General features: G+C 42.4%; 3 protein-coding genes across 18 annotated transcripts in view; 1 reads left to right on the forward strand and 2 right to left on the reverse strand.

The window, feature by feature from the left end:
• Positions 1–837: 837 nt before the first annotated feature.
• Positions 838–11068, reverse strand: SRSF10 (serine and arginine rich splicing factor 10). Of its 8 annotated transcripts, XM_065041905.1 has the most exons (8): positions 10847–11055; positions 8614–8785; positions 7819–8218; positions 6854–6975; positions 5746–5908; positions 5395–5448; positions 5116–5217; positions 838–2077 (listed from the first exon to the last, which is right to left on the reverse strand). In XM_065041905.1, exons 3-8 carry the CDS (start codon positions 7887–7889, stop codon positions 2059–2061), a joined length of 531 nt encoding a protein of 176 aa, XP_064897977.1. In that variant the 5' UTR covers positions 7890–8218; positions 8614–8785; positions 10847–11055; the 3' UTR covers positions 838–2058. The 8 variants fall into 8 exon arrangements, with proteins under 8 accessions (XP_064897977.1, XP_064897976.1, XP_064897974.1 ...); XM_065041904.1 differs by lacking the exon at positions 7819–8218 and having other exon boundaries at positions 5395–5445; positions 6854–6957; positions 8681–8785; positions 10847–11064; XM_065041902.1 differs by having other exon boundaries at positions 838–5217.
• GRHL3 (grainyhead like transcription factor 3) overlaps positions 11057–17748 on the forward strand; it is a 111031-nt gene continuing 104339 nt past the window's right edge. For 7 of the 9 annotated variants that reach the window (XM_065041808.1, XM_021280812.2, XM_065041819.1 and 4 more), the window contains exon 1: positions 11134–11263. The gene's annotated coding sequence lies outside the window, so the exon portion shown is untranslated. Of the gene's footprint in view, positions 11264–17748 lie in introns of all 9 variants that reach the window. The other 2 variants (XM_065041811.1, XM_065041818.1) reach the window with 2 other exon arrangements.
• On the reverse strand, positions 13374–15827 carry LOC102098144 (fatty acid-binding protein, liver). The gene is made up of 4 exons (XM_005513458.4): positions 15673–15827; positions 15244–15416; positions 14894–14983; positions 13374–14109 (listed from the first exon to the last, which is right to left on the reverse strand). The coding sequence occupies exons 1-4, from the start codon at positions 15737–15739 to the stop codon at positions 14059–14061; spliced, it is 381 nt and encodes a 126-aa protein (XP_005513515.1). The 5' UTR covers positions 15740–15827; the 3' UTR covers positions 13374–14058.

Consider the following 17748-nt stretch of genomic DNA (forward strand, 5'->3'; position numbering starts at 1 on the left):
GGAGACCTGCGTGGTTCAACAGGAACTGCTGGGTGTGCTCAAGTGGAAGAGGAGAGTTTCTAGATCATGGCAGGAGGGGCTGGCCACTTGGGGAGAATATCAGGCTGTTGTCAGAGGGTGTAGGGAGGCAACTAGGAAAGCTAAGGCCTCCTTAGAATTACACCTGGCCAGAGGGGTCAAGGACAACAGGAAGAGCTTTTTCCAACACGTGGCACATAAAACTAACAGCAGAGGCAATGTAGGCCCACTGATGAACGAGGTGGGTGCCCTGGTGACAGAAGATGCAGAGAAGGCAGTTACTGAATGCCTTCTTTGTCTCTGTCTGCTCTGCTGGAGTCTGTCCTGAGGAGCCCCGTAGCAGGACAATGGAGGAGTTTGCCTGGGTTGGTGAGGACTGGGTTAGGAGCAGTTGGGCAATCTGGACATCCATAAATCCATGGGTCCGGATGGGATGCACCCGCGGGTGCTGAGGGAGCTGGCTGAGGTCATTGCTGGACTGCTCTGCATCATCTTTGCCAAGTCTTGGGGAATGGGAGAGGTGCCTGAGGACTGGAGGAAAGCAAATGTCACTGCAGTCTTCAAAAAGGGCAAGAAGGAGGAGCCGGGGAACTCCAGACTAGTCAGCCTCACCTCCATCCCTGGGAAACCAGTGCTGCTGAGGGGCGATTGGGCTCTGCCCAACAAAGCCAGACTTGCAAGCAGACAAGCTTAAGCTCAGCCCAGCTGTGATCCCACTCTCTGCTCTGCTGGGTCAGAGGGAACTTGGGTGTTCGGTGCTCGGGGACCCATCTCCATCAGACTAGGGCTGTGTTAATTAAGTCAGAAGGTGCTCTCGAGTTATAGTCAAAACTTGTACATTTTATTCCCAATTCACAGGGTTATTTGCACAGATGGAACACAAAACTCAAGAAGAAAGGATGTGTATGAATAAAACATTAGCATCTTTTGATCAAACACGCTACAGGGTACATAGTCTTCCCTTCCTAAATAATCTCATCAGTAAGAGCATCTTCAGACAAATATTATAGCAATGGACTACAGACTTTTTAAGCAAGTTACAAGATAAATGGAGAAACCCAGCAATTATTAATGGGTAATTATGTCCTAAAAATGTGTAAGTTTATCCCTTTGTACTTCAAAGTGTTAATCTGCAACATTCCTGCCAAAAAAAAATCAAGTAGCAGTGCTGCGATGTAGATCGATCCAACTGCCCTTCTCTGAACACAGTTCGAGCTGTTACCCAGACTAAACAGCAAGGAAAAAAAGCAGCTCTTTCCACAGAGAGCTCAAAATAACATTTAAACTGAAAATTCCACTTTGAATAAAGCCATTATACTGTACATTTAAACATCTTTAAAGACATAGAAAGGATAACATTTAGCTTTCAGAGACCAGCCTATTATAGTCCCTAATTGAGACACCCAGCTACTTAAACACTAAATTTAATATCTTTTAATTACCAGTTGGGTGCATGGACTTTTGGTGAAAAAGAAGTTCCAACAGAGCCTTCTATTACTGCTGAGATAAATCAATCCGCTGCAGATACTTAGGAGCACAGCCATTAACTTTCAGCAGAGTTGGTTTTTTACATACTACAATTCTACATATTTTGCAGGAATGACAAAAATCTAGTTTACCACAGGAAAAAAAAACCCCATCCGAATTCGCACCGTTCTTGAGACTCCACAAGAAAGATGCCTATACGTGATCTTTTGTAGCCTGCGTGTTGTTCTTGCATTCCAGCTGTGCATAACCTGCGGGTAGCTTGCACCAGACAGGCTACTGCTTTTTGGTTTTTAGACCAGGACTAAAATACCTGCATCAAGGGAGATGTTTATCTAGATGGGCTGTGGCTTGACTTGCGTGAATGCGTGAACATTCCCTGCCCTTTTTGGCCACATCCTGCTAACTCGGTCCCCAACTGAAAGGCCCACAGAACAGCTTCTTCACAATTTTTCCATGGGAGCAAGAACTAGGACAACATCTTTATTCATGCACTCTTGAAACATCGTGGGTTTGTGTTCGGCTTTTCTGGCTTGTTCATATACACAAGTCAAGTCAAAGTTTAGTCCTACCTCTGGGAGAGAAAGAAAGAACCATCAGAACTGGCAGATACTACATTATACTTGCAATGAATTGGATTTTCAAAACAAAAAGTATTAAACTGTGCTATATATAAATGTTGAGGCACACAATATAAGGACATGCTGACAGAATCAAGTTACTGTTACTCGGCAGTCTGAGATGAGAACCTCAGCCTGGACACAGATTTCTCCTCCCTCCTCCCCACCCATCCAGCTGTAACTCTGGCTGGACTAACGAGAACATTAATTACAGCACCCCCTTGCAGGCTGCCGACAAAACCACCGCCAGCTTTCCCACACCACAGTCAGGTGGACCATATTTAAGCAGGATTTTAGTCTGGACAACTCTATTTGTTTAAGAGAGCTGAAAAAGGGTGGGGGGTTCTGCTGTGACGAGCCATTTTTATGGACGGATAATCACAGCTCGACTTAAAGTGTAACGGTGGATTTATCAAAGCAATTAAGAGCTTTACAGAGGTCTTTTTTTCATTCGGTGGCATAAGAAGAACTGGTTGTAAATACAAGTGCCAGGAGGCAGCTTGACTTTTAAAAGTCATCAGCAAAGTTTCAGCACCTTCTAGAGAACCGCTGCTCGCACAATTTTTGATATGGCAAATATAAATCGATAAGGTGATACGAGAAATTTGGCTCTATATGGTTTGAAGTAGTTCATAACCTGGCTAATCATATCTGAACTATAACCATCAGGAAGTCCATCCAGCAACAACAGAAGATAATGGAAAAGTAAGTTCAATATATTAGACTAAAACGCATGCTTATCATTCTTATTTTGTCTAGTACCCCTTTTAAAATGTGAAATGATATTTATTCAGACATTAAACAATAAATTCCTGACTTGACTGAAATACCATAGTAAGGATTTCACTCCATAAGGGATGCACAGCTCTACTCCTGACCGTGCTCTGGAGTCAAATTCTACAGCTACAATAATTCCAGTGGATCAGTATTTCCTTCATTTTTTTATTACAGCATGTTTGCTAAATTTACAGCAAGCAGAAAATAAGCTGGGTCTTTAGGTATTTTGATCAAAACATTGATGTTTTAAAGGTAGTACACAATATTTGTTAAAAAGAACATATAAAAATACCTTTTTAGAAGCCTCTATAAGAAAGGAAATACAAAGTTTAATCCCACAACTTTCCTCTGCTAGAGCTGCACGCTACTGCTACAGTTTTAAATAGACTTTTTGCTGTTTTTTTTTAAACTATACATCCAGGAAAGTCTACAAAATTAAAGGAACGTGCATATAAATGATTGCATAGCGGAACATGAACATTAACTGCAAACAGTAACGAAAAAGTTAGAAAGACTATCAAATGTACAAAGGTTCTAGAATCAAGCCCCTAAGCACGTTCCACTGCCGAGATTCCAAAGCCATCTGCGTTTCTTCAAAGGCCCTGCTGAGAACACTAAACCCCAAACCTAAGACATTGCTCTAAAAAGGAACTTTTGGGAATCAATGTCTTTATATGCTACTACGTGAGACAGCAAGAACTCCACGTGTTTGACGCTGGCTTTTGAAGGTAACTAGAAAAAACGATGCCAAAAGCCGTTTTCATCACAAAGTGTTTGCCTTCTAGAGAAATACTGGTAAGATTACACACTGGTTTTGTTATTGTTCACATTCAGTTCACTAAATATAGTGTATTAGTGAGAACTAAATAGCTAGAGATGCAGCTCTTGTTCATATCCAGCTTCAAACGTTTGTTCTTAAGGAAAATGAAAGCTTGTAACCAAACCACTATCTGTTCCCAGGAAGGAGTGATTCAGGCTTGCTTGACCCAATACTGTTTGCAGTGTAAAAGCAAGCCTTGGCTACTCCGGAAGAGAGATGGCTACAGTTTTATACCTAGGAATACACCAACTAACCACAGGAGTCATTGGCATAAAAGTTTAGTTCTTATATACTGTACACACACAACTCGAAACAATCTACTGGTATCTAACAGCAGGAAAACTAAGCAATTTTATGGTTAACTGCTCACTAAAATTTAGAATAGATACAAAAACTGCATAAAATGTACACACAACCTAATACTTAGTTGCTCTGCCATTTGCTGCAATCTGAATTTAATTTTCTATTTCAAGGTGCAGGGGTTGTTTCCCCTGGCACATTCAGTACTAGCAGCCAGGTCAAAAGCAGCGAAGCCTCGATCCTGCCACTGCACGATCTCTGAACGAGCTCCCAAGACCAACTCTCTCCCCATGTCGTACACGCAATGTTAGTACCACCTCTCCGGATGGCAGGGTTAAAGAGAAACCTCAAAACTCTCTCTCCTCCTTGTGTCAGTGGGCACGGAGAACACAGAAACCTGCCTTTGAACAATGGGAACGTAAACCGGCCAGGCTGCGTTTCGCAGTAGTCAGTGCTGTGCTACGGCTGTCCAGTTTTCCGGTTTCATCCCAAAATGGAGCATCAAAAACCAAGTTAAACAGTTGGTTTAACTGTTCAGCACAAACTGGTATCGATTTCTCTACGGGTATGACATTTTTAATGTTGCAAGTTACGATCAATCAAGTCATCACCGATATCTAAGCACTAAAAATGCAAATCTTTACAAAAATATACAAAGAGACACCACAACCAAATCAGTAGCTGCCCATAACATTTAACCAAATGGACATTCTCTCTCTCTCTCTCTCTTTCAGTGGCCTCTCAACACTGTTTTAATTTTAACCATTGTCGGCTACAGGGAAAACTGACAAAGAAAGTATTATTTTAGCACTGTTGCAACATCATATTCCTGATAATTTAAGTAAACTGAACTGTGTGTAAATGAATCTTACATGCCTAAAACCAACGTGGATATGCTGTTAGTGGCCACTGGACTTGGGACTAGTCCATGACCTGGATCTGGATTTGGACCTAGATCTAGAATGTGATCTTGACTGTGATTTGGATCTAGCTGGTTCTTTTTTTCTCGACTCCTTTTCATATCTTGAGCTGGACTTATAGTGTGTTTTAGAATCTGTTTTAGAGGTGCCTCTAGATTTGGTGTGAGATGCAGACCTAGACCGTGACTTAGCCTTCATTTCTTTCTTGGGCTGTGACTTGGATCGTGATCTTGAATTGGACTTAGATCTTGAAAAAGATCGATTGCGGTGTTTGAACCTATCAGAATAAAGGGGAGAGAGGAGATTTGAATGTAAAAACACTATTCTTAGACATCTAGTACATTAAAAATTGTTTACCATTTTTTTTTTTTTGCAGGAGAAACTTTTTTTAACCTATAGTTAAAGGAATACAGTGATCTAGTTTGCAATTTAAAAGGTGTAAAAAGTGTTTTACCTATCATTGTCCGAATGGCTTCTGCTACGCCGAGGTCTTCCAGTAGGTCTACTGCTAAAAAGGTACATCAGAAAAAGTAAACGGTGACAAATACCTGTGTTTGTATACAAATGCTTAATCAATTCTTTTTAAGCTGTGCATTTGCTTTTAGTTACTCTTCAATGCAGCACAGAATCATTTCATTCAATATTTATGATTTGATGTAGCATGCAAGATATGTAACTCCCACAAGTAATTACAATGTGAGTATAGAAAAAGATTATTTGCAATTTTAACAATTAAATAGTCAGTGTGGCATTTCTCCTCCACCAGTCTGCTGTGCAGTTGAAGCCAAACACACGCTACACTTACTTTCTGGGACTATACGATCTTCTATAGCTGTAATCAAAAGAACGACTTCTAGATCGTCTCCTTTCGTAACTCCGACTCCTAGATCGCCTGTATCTGTCATAGTCATCATAACGAGAAGAACTGTACAGGTTTCTCCCTTCCTTGGCTTTCATTTGATTCGGTGCTGTAAAAAAATCGCAATATATTAATGTAATATCTGTATCTATCTATATATTAATAATATGTATAAGACTAACAAATAGAAAAGAGGTAAGTTCTCTTTACAAGTATCTGTTCAGAAGTCAAGGAAGGGAGCCAGGAGACCTGTGTGGTTAAACAGGAAACTGCTGGGCATGCTCAAGTGGAAGAGTTTATAGATCATGGAAGAAGGGGCTGGCCACTTGGGGAGAATACAAGGTGTAGGCAAAAAGGACCTGGGGGTCCTGGTGGACAGCAGCATGAGCCAGCACTGGGCCCTTGTGGCCAGGAAGCCAATGGGACCTGGGGTGGGTTAGAAGGGGGTGGTCAGTAGGTCAGAGAGGTTCTCCTGCCCCTCTGCTCTGCCCTGGGGAGACCACACCTGGAATATTGTGTCCAGCTGTGGCCCCTCAGTTCCAGCAGGACAGGGAACTGCTGCAGAGAGTCCAGCGCAGCCACCAAGATGCTGGAGGGAGTGGAGCATCTCTCGTGTGAGGAAAGGCTGAGGGAGCTGGGGCTCTGGAGCTGGACAAGAGGAGACTGAGGGGGGACTCATTGCTGGGGATCAATATGGAAAGGGGGAGTGTCAGGAGGATGGAGCCAGGCTCTTCTGGTGACAACCAGTACAGGACAAGGGGCAATGGGTGCAAACTGGAACACAAAAGGTTCCACTAAAATTTGAGAAGAAACTTGTTGGGGTGAGGGTGGCAGAGCCTGGCCCAGGCTGCCCAGGGGGTTGTGGAGTCTCCTTCTGTGCAGACATTCCAACCCGCCTGGACACCTTCCTGTGTAACCTCATCTGGGTGTTCCTGCTCCATGGGGGGATTGCACTGCATGAGCTTTCCAGGGCCCTTCAACCCCTGACATTCTGGGATTATACTGGAACTTCAAGGCTAAAATCAGTCTGATGAAACACACACAAGGCACTTACTCTTCCGATCCCCCTGTGCAAACTGGATTTCTATTTGCCGACCACAAATCCACTTTCGATCCAAATTATGGAGAGCATCCTCTGCATCACGGACATCTTCAAATGTGGTGAGTGTTAAGGTACTTGAGAATTTGAGTAGTTTACAGATTTGGTATTTAAAATAAAAAAAAAATACCAGTTATTTTCTAATCTTACTTTTTTTCTTTTTTAAAGTTCTATTGGTTGTGCTACAGTACACACTAGTAAATTTATTATTTTTTTATTAACCACCAGCTATCTAAGCACTCCTATACTAAAATTAAAATCTCATAATATGATCATGTACTTATCCATAAGCAAGCAGTTGCTATGCAATACTCTTAACTTTTTTCCTCTCCCACTTGTACTTATGCAAGGCAAAAAACCCGGTATCCTTTTAAAATACATTTGTTAATGGTCATTCAGGTCTGTCCACTACATTGACTTTATGAAAATTAAACCCTAGCTCTTAAATTATGCTAGGCATACCAACAGTAAAAATTAAAAAGTGTCTAATTATTTTAAAATAAAGCCTCCCGCCACCCCTTCCCAATTTTTAAGTTTAAATTATGTAATGCCAGACCTTCAACAGTCTGAGATAAAAACCACACACTAAGCCCCCTGCACTGTCAGTCAGGTCAGGTGTTCAATAACACAGACATTACTAATTTACTAATGTTAACCTCTGAGACTGACCACAACTGTAATTCGCACACCTCCTTCCAGCTGTGACCTGGGAGAAGGAATTGCCTTTCTCCTGGTAGCAACTCAGTTCATCCTCAGCACCACCTGTGAAGAACTAAACCATAGTGCTGTAGGAGTAGATCTTGAGAAACCCAGAACGAATGCACTTTCACTCGAGCACAGTTACAATAGCACTCACAAGAGAAATATCACAGGGTTTGTCAACGGACTAAACCAGAATCATTCATCAAATTGCTGCTTACGTGACAAACAGAAGAAAAACTGTTATTCTGTAGGATACATCAGGTATGACTCCTTTAATCTTGGCCACCATTCAACTTCATCTTGACCTTTAACTCTTTAAGTGCTTGTCAGAAGGACTTGTCATGAGATGCTTGGCCAAAAATGACAGATGGCTTTATCTTTTACTTTGAAAAACAACCTTTTCCCCCTTTTGCAGATAAAGCGAAGCTTTGTCTCCCATTATGGCTTGTCCTTCTTCCAGCTTTTCTTTACTTTTTCTTTTCCCAAACTCTCCCTTCTCTTCAAGCCTGATCCTTAAGAGGTCTTTGGCTTGTCTACTTGCCTTAATTGTTGAACTCTACTCTAAAGGTTCTTTCATGCTTTCTCTTTGGGGTCGCCATTACTGTACAGCTTTACATTCTGAGGCAACAACAGAGGACAGTAAATTAGGGGACAATATTAAAGAAAAAACTTCACCTCATTTTTTATACAATCTGATTTTGATCAAGTGATTCCAGTTTCCATTTGTTAAATTAACAATGAATACCAGCCACAGTTCGCTAAGCACAAGTTTACTTACATACCAGTGATAATAAAAACGTGCTAGACAATTTTGAGTCAGTGATAAATTTTCAGTTAAATTAGATAGTATTAATTTCAGTGACATAAGCAAGCTTTTATATTACTGGACTTAAGTTTTGCAAAAAGGCAAAGAACAATTGAGAGAAGTTAATCTATGAAAATCAACACCACAATGTAAGACACTTATTAGATACAACACAAAAGTAAACTGCTGTTTCATTTAGATTTGTTACCTCTCACACAAACTTGAATTTCAAACTTCAACACCCCTCACTAATCAGCCATCTGAAGAAAGGATATTGAACATAAGCAAATCCTCTGGGACGACGAGTGTAGAAGTCAAGTGGAACGTATACATCAACTATAGGTCCATACCGACCAAATTCACGGCGCAAGTCTTCAGACCTAGAATATCACAAATATCTCATATGTTTTTTTTCACTGTTTAAGGTGCTATAAAACATACACACACACACAAAATTGAAAATCTACAACTGATAAGATCATCCACCTTTTTGGAAGCGGTTGGTAGAGGATGCATGTACCAAAACATGTTTTGAGAAAGAAGTGTTTGAGCAGTTCATTCCTAAGCAACACATGGGGCTTCTCTGAAACACTCAAGCCTTAGGATGCTTAAGATCCACCCTGGCATTTTGAAACAACTCTACAACAGGAGTGTAAATAAGAAGTGACACATATTACTCAATTCAATGCAGGATGTGCTAGCAAAGGTGGGCAGAAAGGAAAAAAGAAGGATCTAAGAATGACTGTCATTCAAGTATCTCATATAACTCTTGACAATGCTTTTGCAACACGCATATGCCAACTCGTAGGATCCAAGGAAAGAGTATAATAATAAACCAGTCACACAAACCCATCTCCATAGAAGAATCAATACTTACAACCACATCAAATAGAACAAAACTTGAGTGAGCAACCACTCGTGCCCTTAGGACAGCTTTTCCAGAGAGCGGAGCACTAAACTGCTGAATAGACCTGGAACTACACTTGGAAAAACTACTGTCTCCTCAACCAAGAGGTTTCTTAGTCACATCAGCTTCTTTACATGTATTTTTGTGTCATCTGAGGACAACAACCTACATGAGAAAGACCCTGTAATACTGTATTTATGTGGTATAAGTTACTACTATTCATTTCTCTTTCTCATTGGTTGGGAAAGAACCTACAGTGCATAAAGTCAATGACAGCAGAAGGGAACTAAACTATCAAGATCTTACAATGAAACCATCTCTAAGAAGAATGTACTGCCTAATCATAAGCTTATGGTGAAAGCCTCAATAGGATCCACATTATTTTTTAAAAGTTTGGAAGTAATAGTTCTCCTTGGCTGTTCTTACAGTAAAACTACCAGAAAGAGGAAAGAAAATTCATGCAAATAAATTTAAAATTTTTAATTTGAAGCTACTGATGCTTTTGATGACAATAATGTTCTTAATGTATTCCATTCCATCGTGCCCACGCTACCGTTATTTGCTGCACAACTTTGGTGCCAAGCTGCCCAGGCAGCAAGTTTGAAAACTCGTGCTTGTATTTTATACAACTAGACCTCGCAGGGATTTCCATACAAATTCTACTATAATTAAAAACATACAAGTGCTCTAATTCACCTGTGCATTCTATACTAATATGCTCTATGAATGTTTTACAGACGATAAAGACAAGAGGGACACAATTAACTGTAAAAAAGAAATGGAGAAATCCGGCAGTTTATTTTAAAAAAATCTAGGTAGTAAATAAAAATCTGTGCAATATGCCCTTGAAATTTAAAACAATTCCTTATTAAAAGGTATTTCACTATTTTGCTGCACATACACATACAGAATTTTGCTACAACACAATTCTGAAGGAAAGAGGATTGTTTCTCCCCCTCTACGGTGAGTGAGGGTCACAAGAGGACATGGTACCCAACAATTAACGTAATAACCCTCCACCCCGAACTGGCAGCAATTACCATCCTAACGGAACCAACTACACCAGGAATATTTTGGGGACACCCGCAGCAAAGGCGCCGTTTTCTCCCTTCTTGGAACAAACGCTTTCAAAGCCCGTTAAAAACTCCAGCGGCGTTGCCAAGGCGGCGGTTCGTCGTGAAAAATCCCGCCTCAGTCTCCCGCTGGACAAACTCAAAAAGGCGGGGACCAGAGTTGCACTTTTCTCCCGGCCCAGCTTTGTTCTGGCTGGATGTTGTTTGGAAACCGACCCTCATGGAGAGGAGGGGAAATAGAGCAGCGTGGCGAGGAGGCAGAGGAAAATGGAGAAAGGGGGAGGAAAGCAAGGCAGGGAGAAACGTAAAGGCGAGGAAAGGAGCAGGCTGGACTCGCCCCCTCCCCTCCCGTCGCTCCGGGAGAGCCCCAGTCCCCTCAGGCCTCAGCCGCCGGCGCGGCCTAGCGAGCCCGCCAAAGCCTGCGCGCCCCCCCCCCCGCGCTGGCACCCGCCCCCACTCACCGGGTGTCGTCGGCCACGTTCCGCACGAACAGCGAGGTGTTGGGGGGGCGCAGGTAACGGGACATGGCGGTGGTTGGACGAGGGAGGGAGGGAACGAGCGGCAGGGCCCAGGCGCTGCGGGGAACCGAGCGGCTGAGGAGACCCCTCCGGAGCTGCACGCAGCGCCACCGCCGCCCGCCCCACCGGCTCTCGCGAGACTTCCCACGGGGCTTCCGGCGAGAGCGGCCGGCGCCAAATCCCGCTCTCCGCTCACTGCGCCTGCGCCCTCTACTCGCCGCGAGCGCACGAATGCGCAGGCGCAGTGGGCACAGTCCCCTCAGCGCAGTTTTCCCGCCGAAAAGCGACAAGATGGCGACCGCGCCTTCGCTGTGAGGAGAGAAGGAGCCTCACGCTGTCACCCTTGGCCCGTTACTGACTGTAAGGAGCGTTTAACGAAGAACTGTTGTTTTTATGTTGACCCCAGCATGGGGGAAGGGCTGAGAGATATCGGACTATGAATCCTTAATGTAAAACTGTGAGGGACTGTGGTGGGTCCATGGATTCCCGATGGAGGGTATGGTAACAGAAATTAGCCTTGAAGATATTAAGGCCTACACGTGAGAAAGATGGGAGTAAAGGAGTATAAGGAGATATTAAGGTGTACCCGTGAGAGAGAAGGGAGTAAAAGAGCAACAGTGATGATAGCAGAGTTAGCCAGTGAGGTGTTACTACTGCAACTTGTAACCAATAGCAAAAAGACACTTGAGCTGGTATAAGGCTATATAAAAAGGTGTTTGTGGCCATAAATGGAGACTGCTGTTTGTACTTGAGAACTTGGTCTATGTTGTTTGTCCGGCTCAACCATGACATAAAACACAGTCTCTTCCTGGAATATATACTGATAGTATGCATACTCATACCTGCATTTACAAGTTAATTTAGGGGGAAAGGTAGCCAAAGTACCAGGAATCCATATCTTAAATAGATTGATAAGAGGAAGGATATTGTATGTAAACTGAGGCAGGTCGGGTGGTCTGTAGACCCCAAAGTACCAACCAGTGGGGAACAGGGGGGGGAAATTGCGGCCGAGATTTTGGGGGGATATAAGCAGGGGCTTATTGCCCTGTTACATGTGCCTACCTTTAGGTACAACACTTGGTGTTGCAATATCGTTATTAAAAAATTTGCTTTGCTGAGAGGTCCTGCCCAAGACTATTATATTTGCAAAATAATTGTTTCCTACGTGGACGGTGTTGTTGTGCCCCGGGAGTTTTCATCAGACAGCTGTAGAGCAAGCGCTGTATGCAAAGGACCAGCCCTTTTTCACTAAAGGTGTTTGTGCGATGAGAACGGTGAGAGGTGATTTCTGAACACCTTATTGTGTGACTCACCAGCAGATCTGTGAGTGAACAGTTATAGGTGATTTGATGAAGAGTTCAATAAAGCAGCGTGTCTATCATTGCTGGTGTGAGGGATTTTCAGTGCGCTACAGATGGGAAAGAGTTAATGCAGGTTTGTCTGCCACTAGCATATTTTTGCTTTTAAATGGCTGAACATGAATGAAAACTCTGGTGGGTGGACACTCCTGTTCGTGTCCTGCCAGTTGCACACTCGGAATTGCCAGGCATTTCTACAGATTTTGAATGACAGATGGAGTTTGATCACCAACACAGGAGGTATATATCAACTATATAAGCAGCTCTTCTGAAAAAAAAATAATGGTGGTTGTATTGTCAGTGATCTGTGTTCAGGACCCTGCAGGAAAGAGATGGGAGTCTCTGACAGTGTTTTCTGCGTTTAATATTAACAGTTAACGCTATTCTGTGTTACGTATACTAACAGCAGGTTGAGTTTTTTGCCTTGTGCAGTGTATATACAAATCTGCTTGTACAAGTCATCAAAAGAACTGAATGCTGTTTTGTGGTGTTTCATTGTGTAGTTGGGCAGCAGTTACCCAGCAACTTCCAAACACAGGTTGTTTCAGGCTCTTATATGGCTTTTTGCTGTACCGATGTTTTAAAGCAGCTTTCTCCCTGAGTTTAAGCAGTGTCTTCATTTCTGTTCTGTTGATCTTATTTATGTGTAATTCACGTGGAATTTAATTTAGCCTGCAAATTGTACTTAGCATTAGAGCTGCCTAGGAAGCAAAATGAACGCAATGAGACTTGCATGGTTACACTAGTAAAGCTCCTCCTGAGGACAACCTGATCCCAGAATACGAATACACTTCCCAGATTGCTTATATCATGTTGCAGGTGTTAATAACTAAAACACAACATCCCCACTCACAAATTGCTCTTCTCCCAGCATAGGAAGATGTAGACTCAACATTCTTAATTGGACTAAAACAGCCCCTGAGGATTTCAAATGGCATAATTGGTCCAGCAGCTTTTTTTCATGGGGGTCTTACACTCTAACAAATCTGCGGTGACTTAAATAAGTATGAAATCGGACTGCTAATATAGCAGTAGGATCTAATCAGCAGTGAACTGAGAAACGGTTATAGGCATGGGTACTGTGCGTTTTATACTGCAGTAGAGACATAATCTGAACATAAATGGTTTATTTGTACTTGAGCTTCACAAACTCGAACAGTGACAAGCAAATATCGGGAATATGTTGCAGATTGGAAGCATGTTTAATTCCCTCTGCTCTTGTAGTGCCTCATTTTTGTTTAATTGTACTCTTGTGTACTTCATTTTAAGAGCAGTTGTTCCTGTTATTACTTTATGACTGTTAAATACTTCATAGCTTTTAAAATATTACTGTGTCTATTCCTGTTACAGACACGTGGTGCAGAGTCGCTAAGTAAATGTCTAATCGTTCTTTGCTGGCTAGGTTACAGAGAAAGGATTTTAAGTAGAAGACCAAACTTTATTAGGCAAAGGAATTAAAGCTGAATATGTTCACTGAGTATGTAAGAAATGAAGAAGCATTTATATCAGCTTTTGTCTGCTCCCAAAGATTATTATGATAAATCATAACGTTCCAGTTAATGTCCAGGTTTGGTTGTCTGGGAGGTAGATTTCTGTCACTTGGACTATAGAAGGGATCTGTAAGTCTACTCAGGGAAAGCACAGTCTTATAATAATGGGAAGTGATGTGTATGTGAAAGGAGAGTAGAAATCATAACTACTTTCTCTACTATTTTTTCAGATAACAAAGATCACACCTTTTGGAAATGGCACTTTATTCTAGATACGTAAAGATGTCACAAAGAAGGTGATCTGTGTTTAAACTCTCTTGCTTCTTCTGACAAGTGTTACTCCGCCAAAAGTCATAGTCTGCAGGAGACATATATCACAGATACACAGAATGTTAGGGATTGGAAGGGACCTCGAAAGATCATCTAGTCCAATCACCCCACCGGAGCAGGAACACCCAAATGAGGTTACACAGAAAGGTGTGCAGGCGGGTTGGAATGTCTGCACAGAAGGAGACTCCACAACCTCCCTGGGCAGCCTGGGCCAGGCTCTGCCACCCTCAGTGGGAAGAAGTTTCTTCTCAAATTTAAGTGGAACCTCTTGTGTTCCAATTTGAACCCATTACCCCTTGTCCTATCATTGGTTGTCACCAAGAAGAGCCTGGCTCCATTCTCTTGACACTCACCCTTTATATATCTGTAAACATTAATGAGGTCACCCCTCAGTCTCCTCCAAGCTCCAGAGCCCCAGCTCCCTCAGCCTTTCCTCACACGGGAGATGCTCCACTCCCTAAATCATCTTTGTTGCCCTGCGCTGGACTCTCTCAGCAGTTCCCTGTCCTTCTGGAACTGAGGGGCCACAACTGGACACAATATTCCAGGTGTGGTCTCCCCAGGGCAGAGCAGAGGGGCAGGAGAACCTCTCTGACCTACTGACCACCCCCTTCTAACCCACCCCAGGTACCATTGGCTTCCTGGCCACAAGGGCCCAGTGCTGGCTCATGGTCATCCTGCTGTCCACCAGGTCCTGGTTATATGCATAACTTGTTTCTCATTTAGACTTTAGGAAATTTCTTCAGAGCTAAGTGGCTCAAAGTCTCTGTAATTCATGTGTAATTCAGCGTTTTTCTCAATGTATCACTCACCTCCACCATTTCGTTTCCTTTAACTTCTTGCTCATGAGAGAACTTCTCTGATTTGCACACAAGCTTCCCGTTTACCATGTTCACAGTACACTGTCAAAGCACATTTACAAATTATAAAAAATGTTAGATTTTGGAATTAAATTAGAGGAAGTAGGGGACTACATATTCGGAAATGCTAATTTAAACTGGACACCACAGCATTTTAATAAGAGTTTTAGAAGAAGGATTTATGTTTGTTGAAATGATAGATATGTATGCTAATAGAAACAGTACAAACAAGTTTCACTCATGCACAGAAACTGAAGTATAAGGATGAGTAAAGAAATGCACCCGTTCCTGAAATAAATTACCTTTAGCTTTCTGCCATCCATAGTAGTGATGTCAGCCTCTTTTCCAAGTGTAAATGAGTTGGTTACAGATTGCTTGGGGGTTTTTGATGTCACAACAAAGTCATTTCCTTTTTGTTGTATTTCAACAACAGGCTTAATATCTTTGGCCATTTTGATAAGGTCATCTGGCAGTGCTGTAAAAGAAGGCAAAAAAGGGCTTCTTTGAAGTCGTGTGTTGATATTAAATAACAAATTATTTTCTCTGATAAGGGTGCAAAAGATACAAACCAATAAGAGAAAGTGATGCCCAAGTTAAAAGACAAATCTTGTTTTGGATTCATCACTTCTCTATGGGTATATTGTTCCATTCCATCTAAGTCTGTATAAATTTTGATGTTATATATCTCTTGCAATCTGAGCAAATGATTTCAAAAGTAACTGGACACTTACCAAGAGCCTTCAGAAACTCTTCATAGTTCTCCTGAGCATAGACCTGCCAGGTGCCACTGAAGGCCATTCTGGATGCTGGAACGCGGTTTAGAGTGGTGATGGTAGCAGGAAATTGAGGGCTCTGCCTGGTTATTCAGGTGCTATTTATGGAAAGGGAAAGGCCAGCCCAAACCGTGAGATGACAGGCTAATTATTAACCGTGGAGTAACAATTATTAATCATTTATTTATTCTTAATGATCATAACCTCTAGTTCATTTTGCTTTGTTGGAAGTCTTACCTTGACCAACTGGTTTGGGATGTTATGTTTGTTGTGGGTTACTGAACTTGGGTAATTGTTGTGAAGTGTGCATGGATTAATCTGTTGTCTTTTTGTTCACGTCTTGTTTTGGACAGAATTCTTCGGATAAAATGGCATCTTATACAATAGGTGTGAGGTAGTTACTGTCTTACAGCAGGAGCTTCCTAATTACCACAATATGGGCACTTGGACCTTAAATGGTGGGAATAAAATAAAATTAACAGCTATTTCTTCCAAAATTGTGGGCCTCCAATTGCTTGAGGACAGGAAAAATCATGTTGGAATGGGACAGTTACTTACGGCTTTATCCAGTAGATGTCAGTAATGTGTATCTAAATTTGTATTAAATTTGGTTTATTATTATTTTTTCTAATAATCACTGCATACATAGGAGATTAAAGGTAAAATAAAATAGGGAAGGTTGCTTGGAGACCGAAATGAAAGAAGTAAATGGGATGTATTTTTTTTTTCTCACTTGTTATAGTTGGTGAGTGATATTTCTTGCTGTCTGTGCAAGCACAACTGTTGATTTTGGAAGATATTCATGAGATTATGTGTCTTGCAATTACATTGCTTAATTCAGATGGAGCCTGTATCCCAGGGGTTGGTGACCTTTCTAAGTTAACTTTTATTACCCCATATTGGTCAGTAATTCTTCTGTTTTAATAGAAAACCAATGCTGAACTTTTTCTTACAAATTCACAACTCTTTTTCAGTATGTAATTTTAAAGAAGATTCACACAGAGCCAATTTTGTAACTACATTTGCATATTATAATACCTGAGTAGCAAGGGCTCAGTGCTGGCTCATGGTCATCCTGCTGTCCACCAGGACCCCCAGGTCCCTTTCCCCTACGCTGCTCTCTAATAGGTCATTCCCCAATTTATACTGGAACCTGGGGTTGTTCCTGCCCAGGTGCAAGACTCTACACTTGCCTTTGTTCTATTTCATTCAATTTTTCCCTGCCCAACTCTTCAGCCTGTCCAGGTCTCTGATGGCAGCACAGCTTCCAGTGTCACCACTCCTCCCAGCTTGGTGTCATCAGCAAACTTGCTGACAGTCACTCTATTCCCTTGTCCGAATCATATAGTGAATAATATAGGCCCCAGTACTGACCCTTGAGGCACTCCACTAGATACAGGCCTCCAACTGGACTCCCCCTCATTGGTCACAACTCTCTGGCTTCTTCCCTTCAGCCAGTTCGTAGTCCACCTCACTACCCGGTCATCCAGACCGCAGTCCCTCAGTTTAGCTGTGAGGATGCTGTGGGAGACTGTGTCAAATGTCTCACTCAAGTCAAGGTAGATCACGTCCCCCACTCTGCCATCATCCATCCACCTTGTTATGTCCTCATAAAAGTCAATGAGGTTGGTCAAGCACGACTTTCCCTTGGTGAAGCCATGTTGACTGTCCCTAATGACCCTCTTATCCCTGATATGCCTTGAGATGGCACCAAGGAGAAGTCGTTCCATCAGTTTCCCAGGGATGGAGGTGAGGCTGGCTGGTCTATAGTTCCCCGACTCCTCCTTCTTGCCCTTTTTGAAGACTGCAGTGACATTTGCTTTCCTCCAGTCCTCAGGCACCTCTCCCATTCCCCAAGACTTGGCAAAGATGATGCAGAGCAGTCCAGCAATGACCTCAGCCAGCTCCCTCAGCACCCGCGGGTGCATCCCATCTAGACCCATGGATTTATGGATGTCCAGATTGCCCAACTGCTCCCTAACCCAGTCCTCATCAACCCAGGCAAACTCCTCCATTGTCCTGCTACGGGGCTCC

Source organism: Columba livia, chromosome 26, assembly GCF_036013475.1.
Source record: "Columba livia isolate bColLiv1 breed racing homer chromosome 26, bColLiv1.pat.W.v2, whole genome shotgun sequence".
NCBI classification, from domain to species: domain Eukaryota; kingdom Metazoa; phylum Chordata; class Aves; order Columbiformes; family Columbidae; genus Columba; species Columba livia.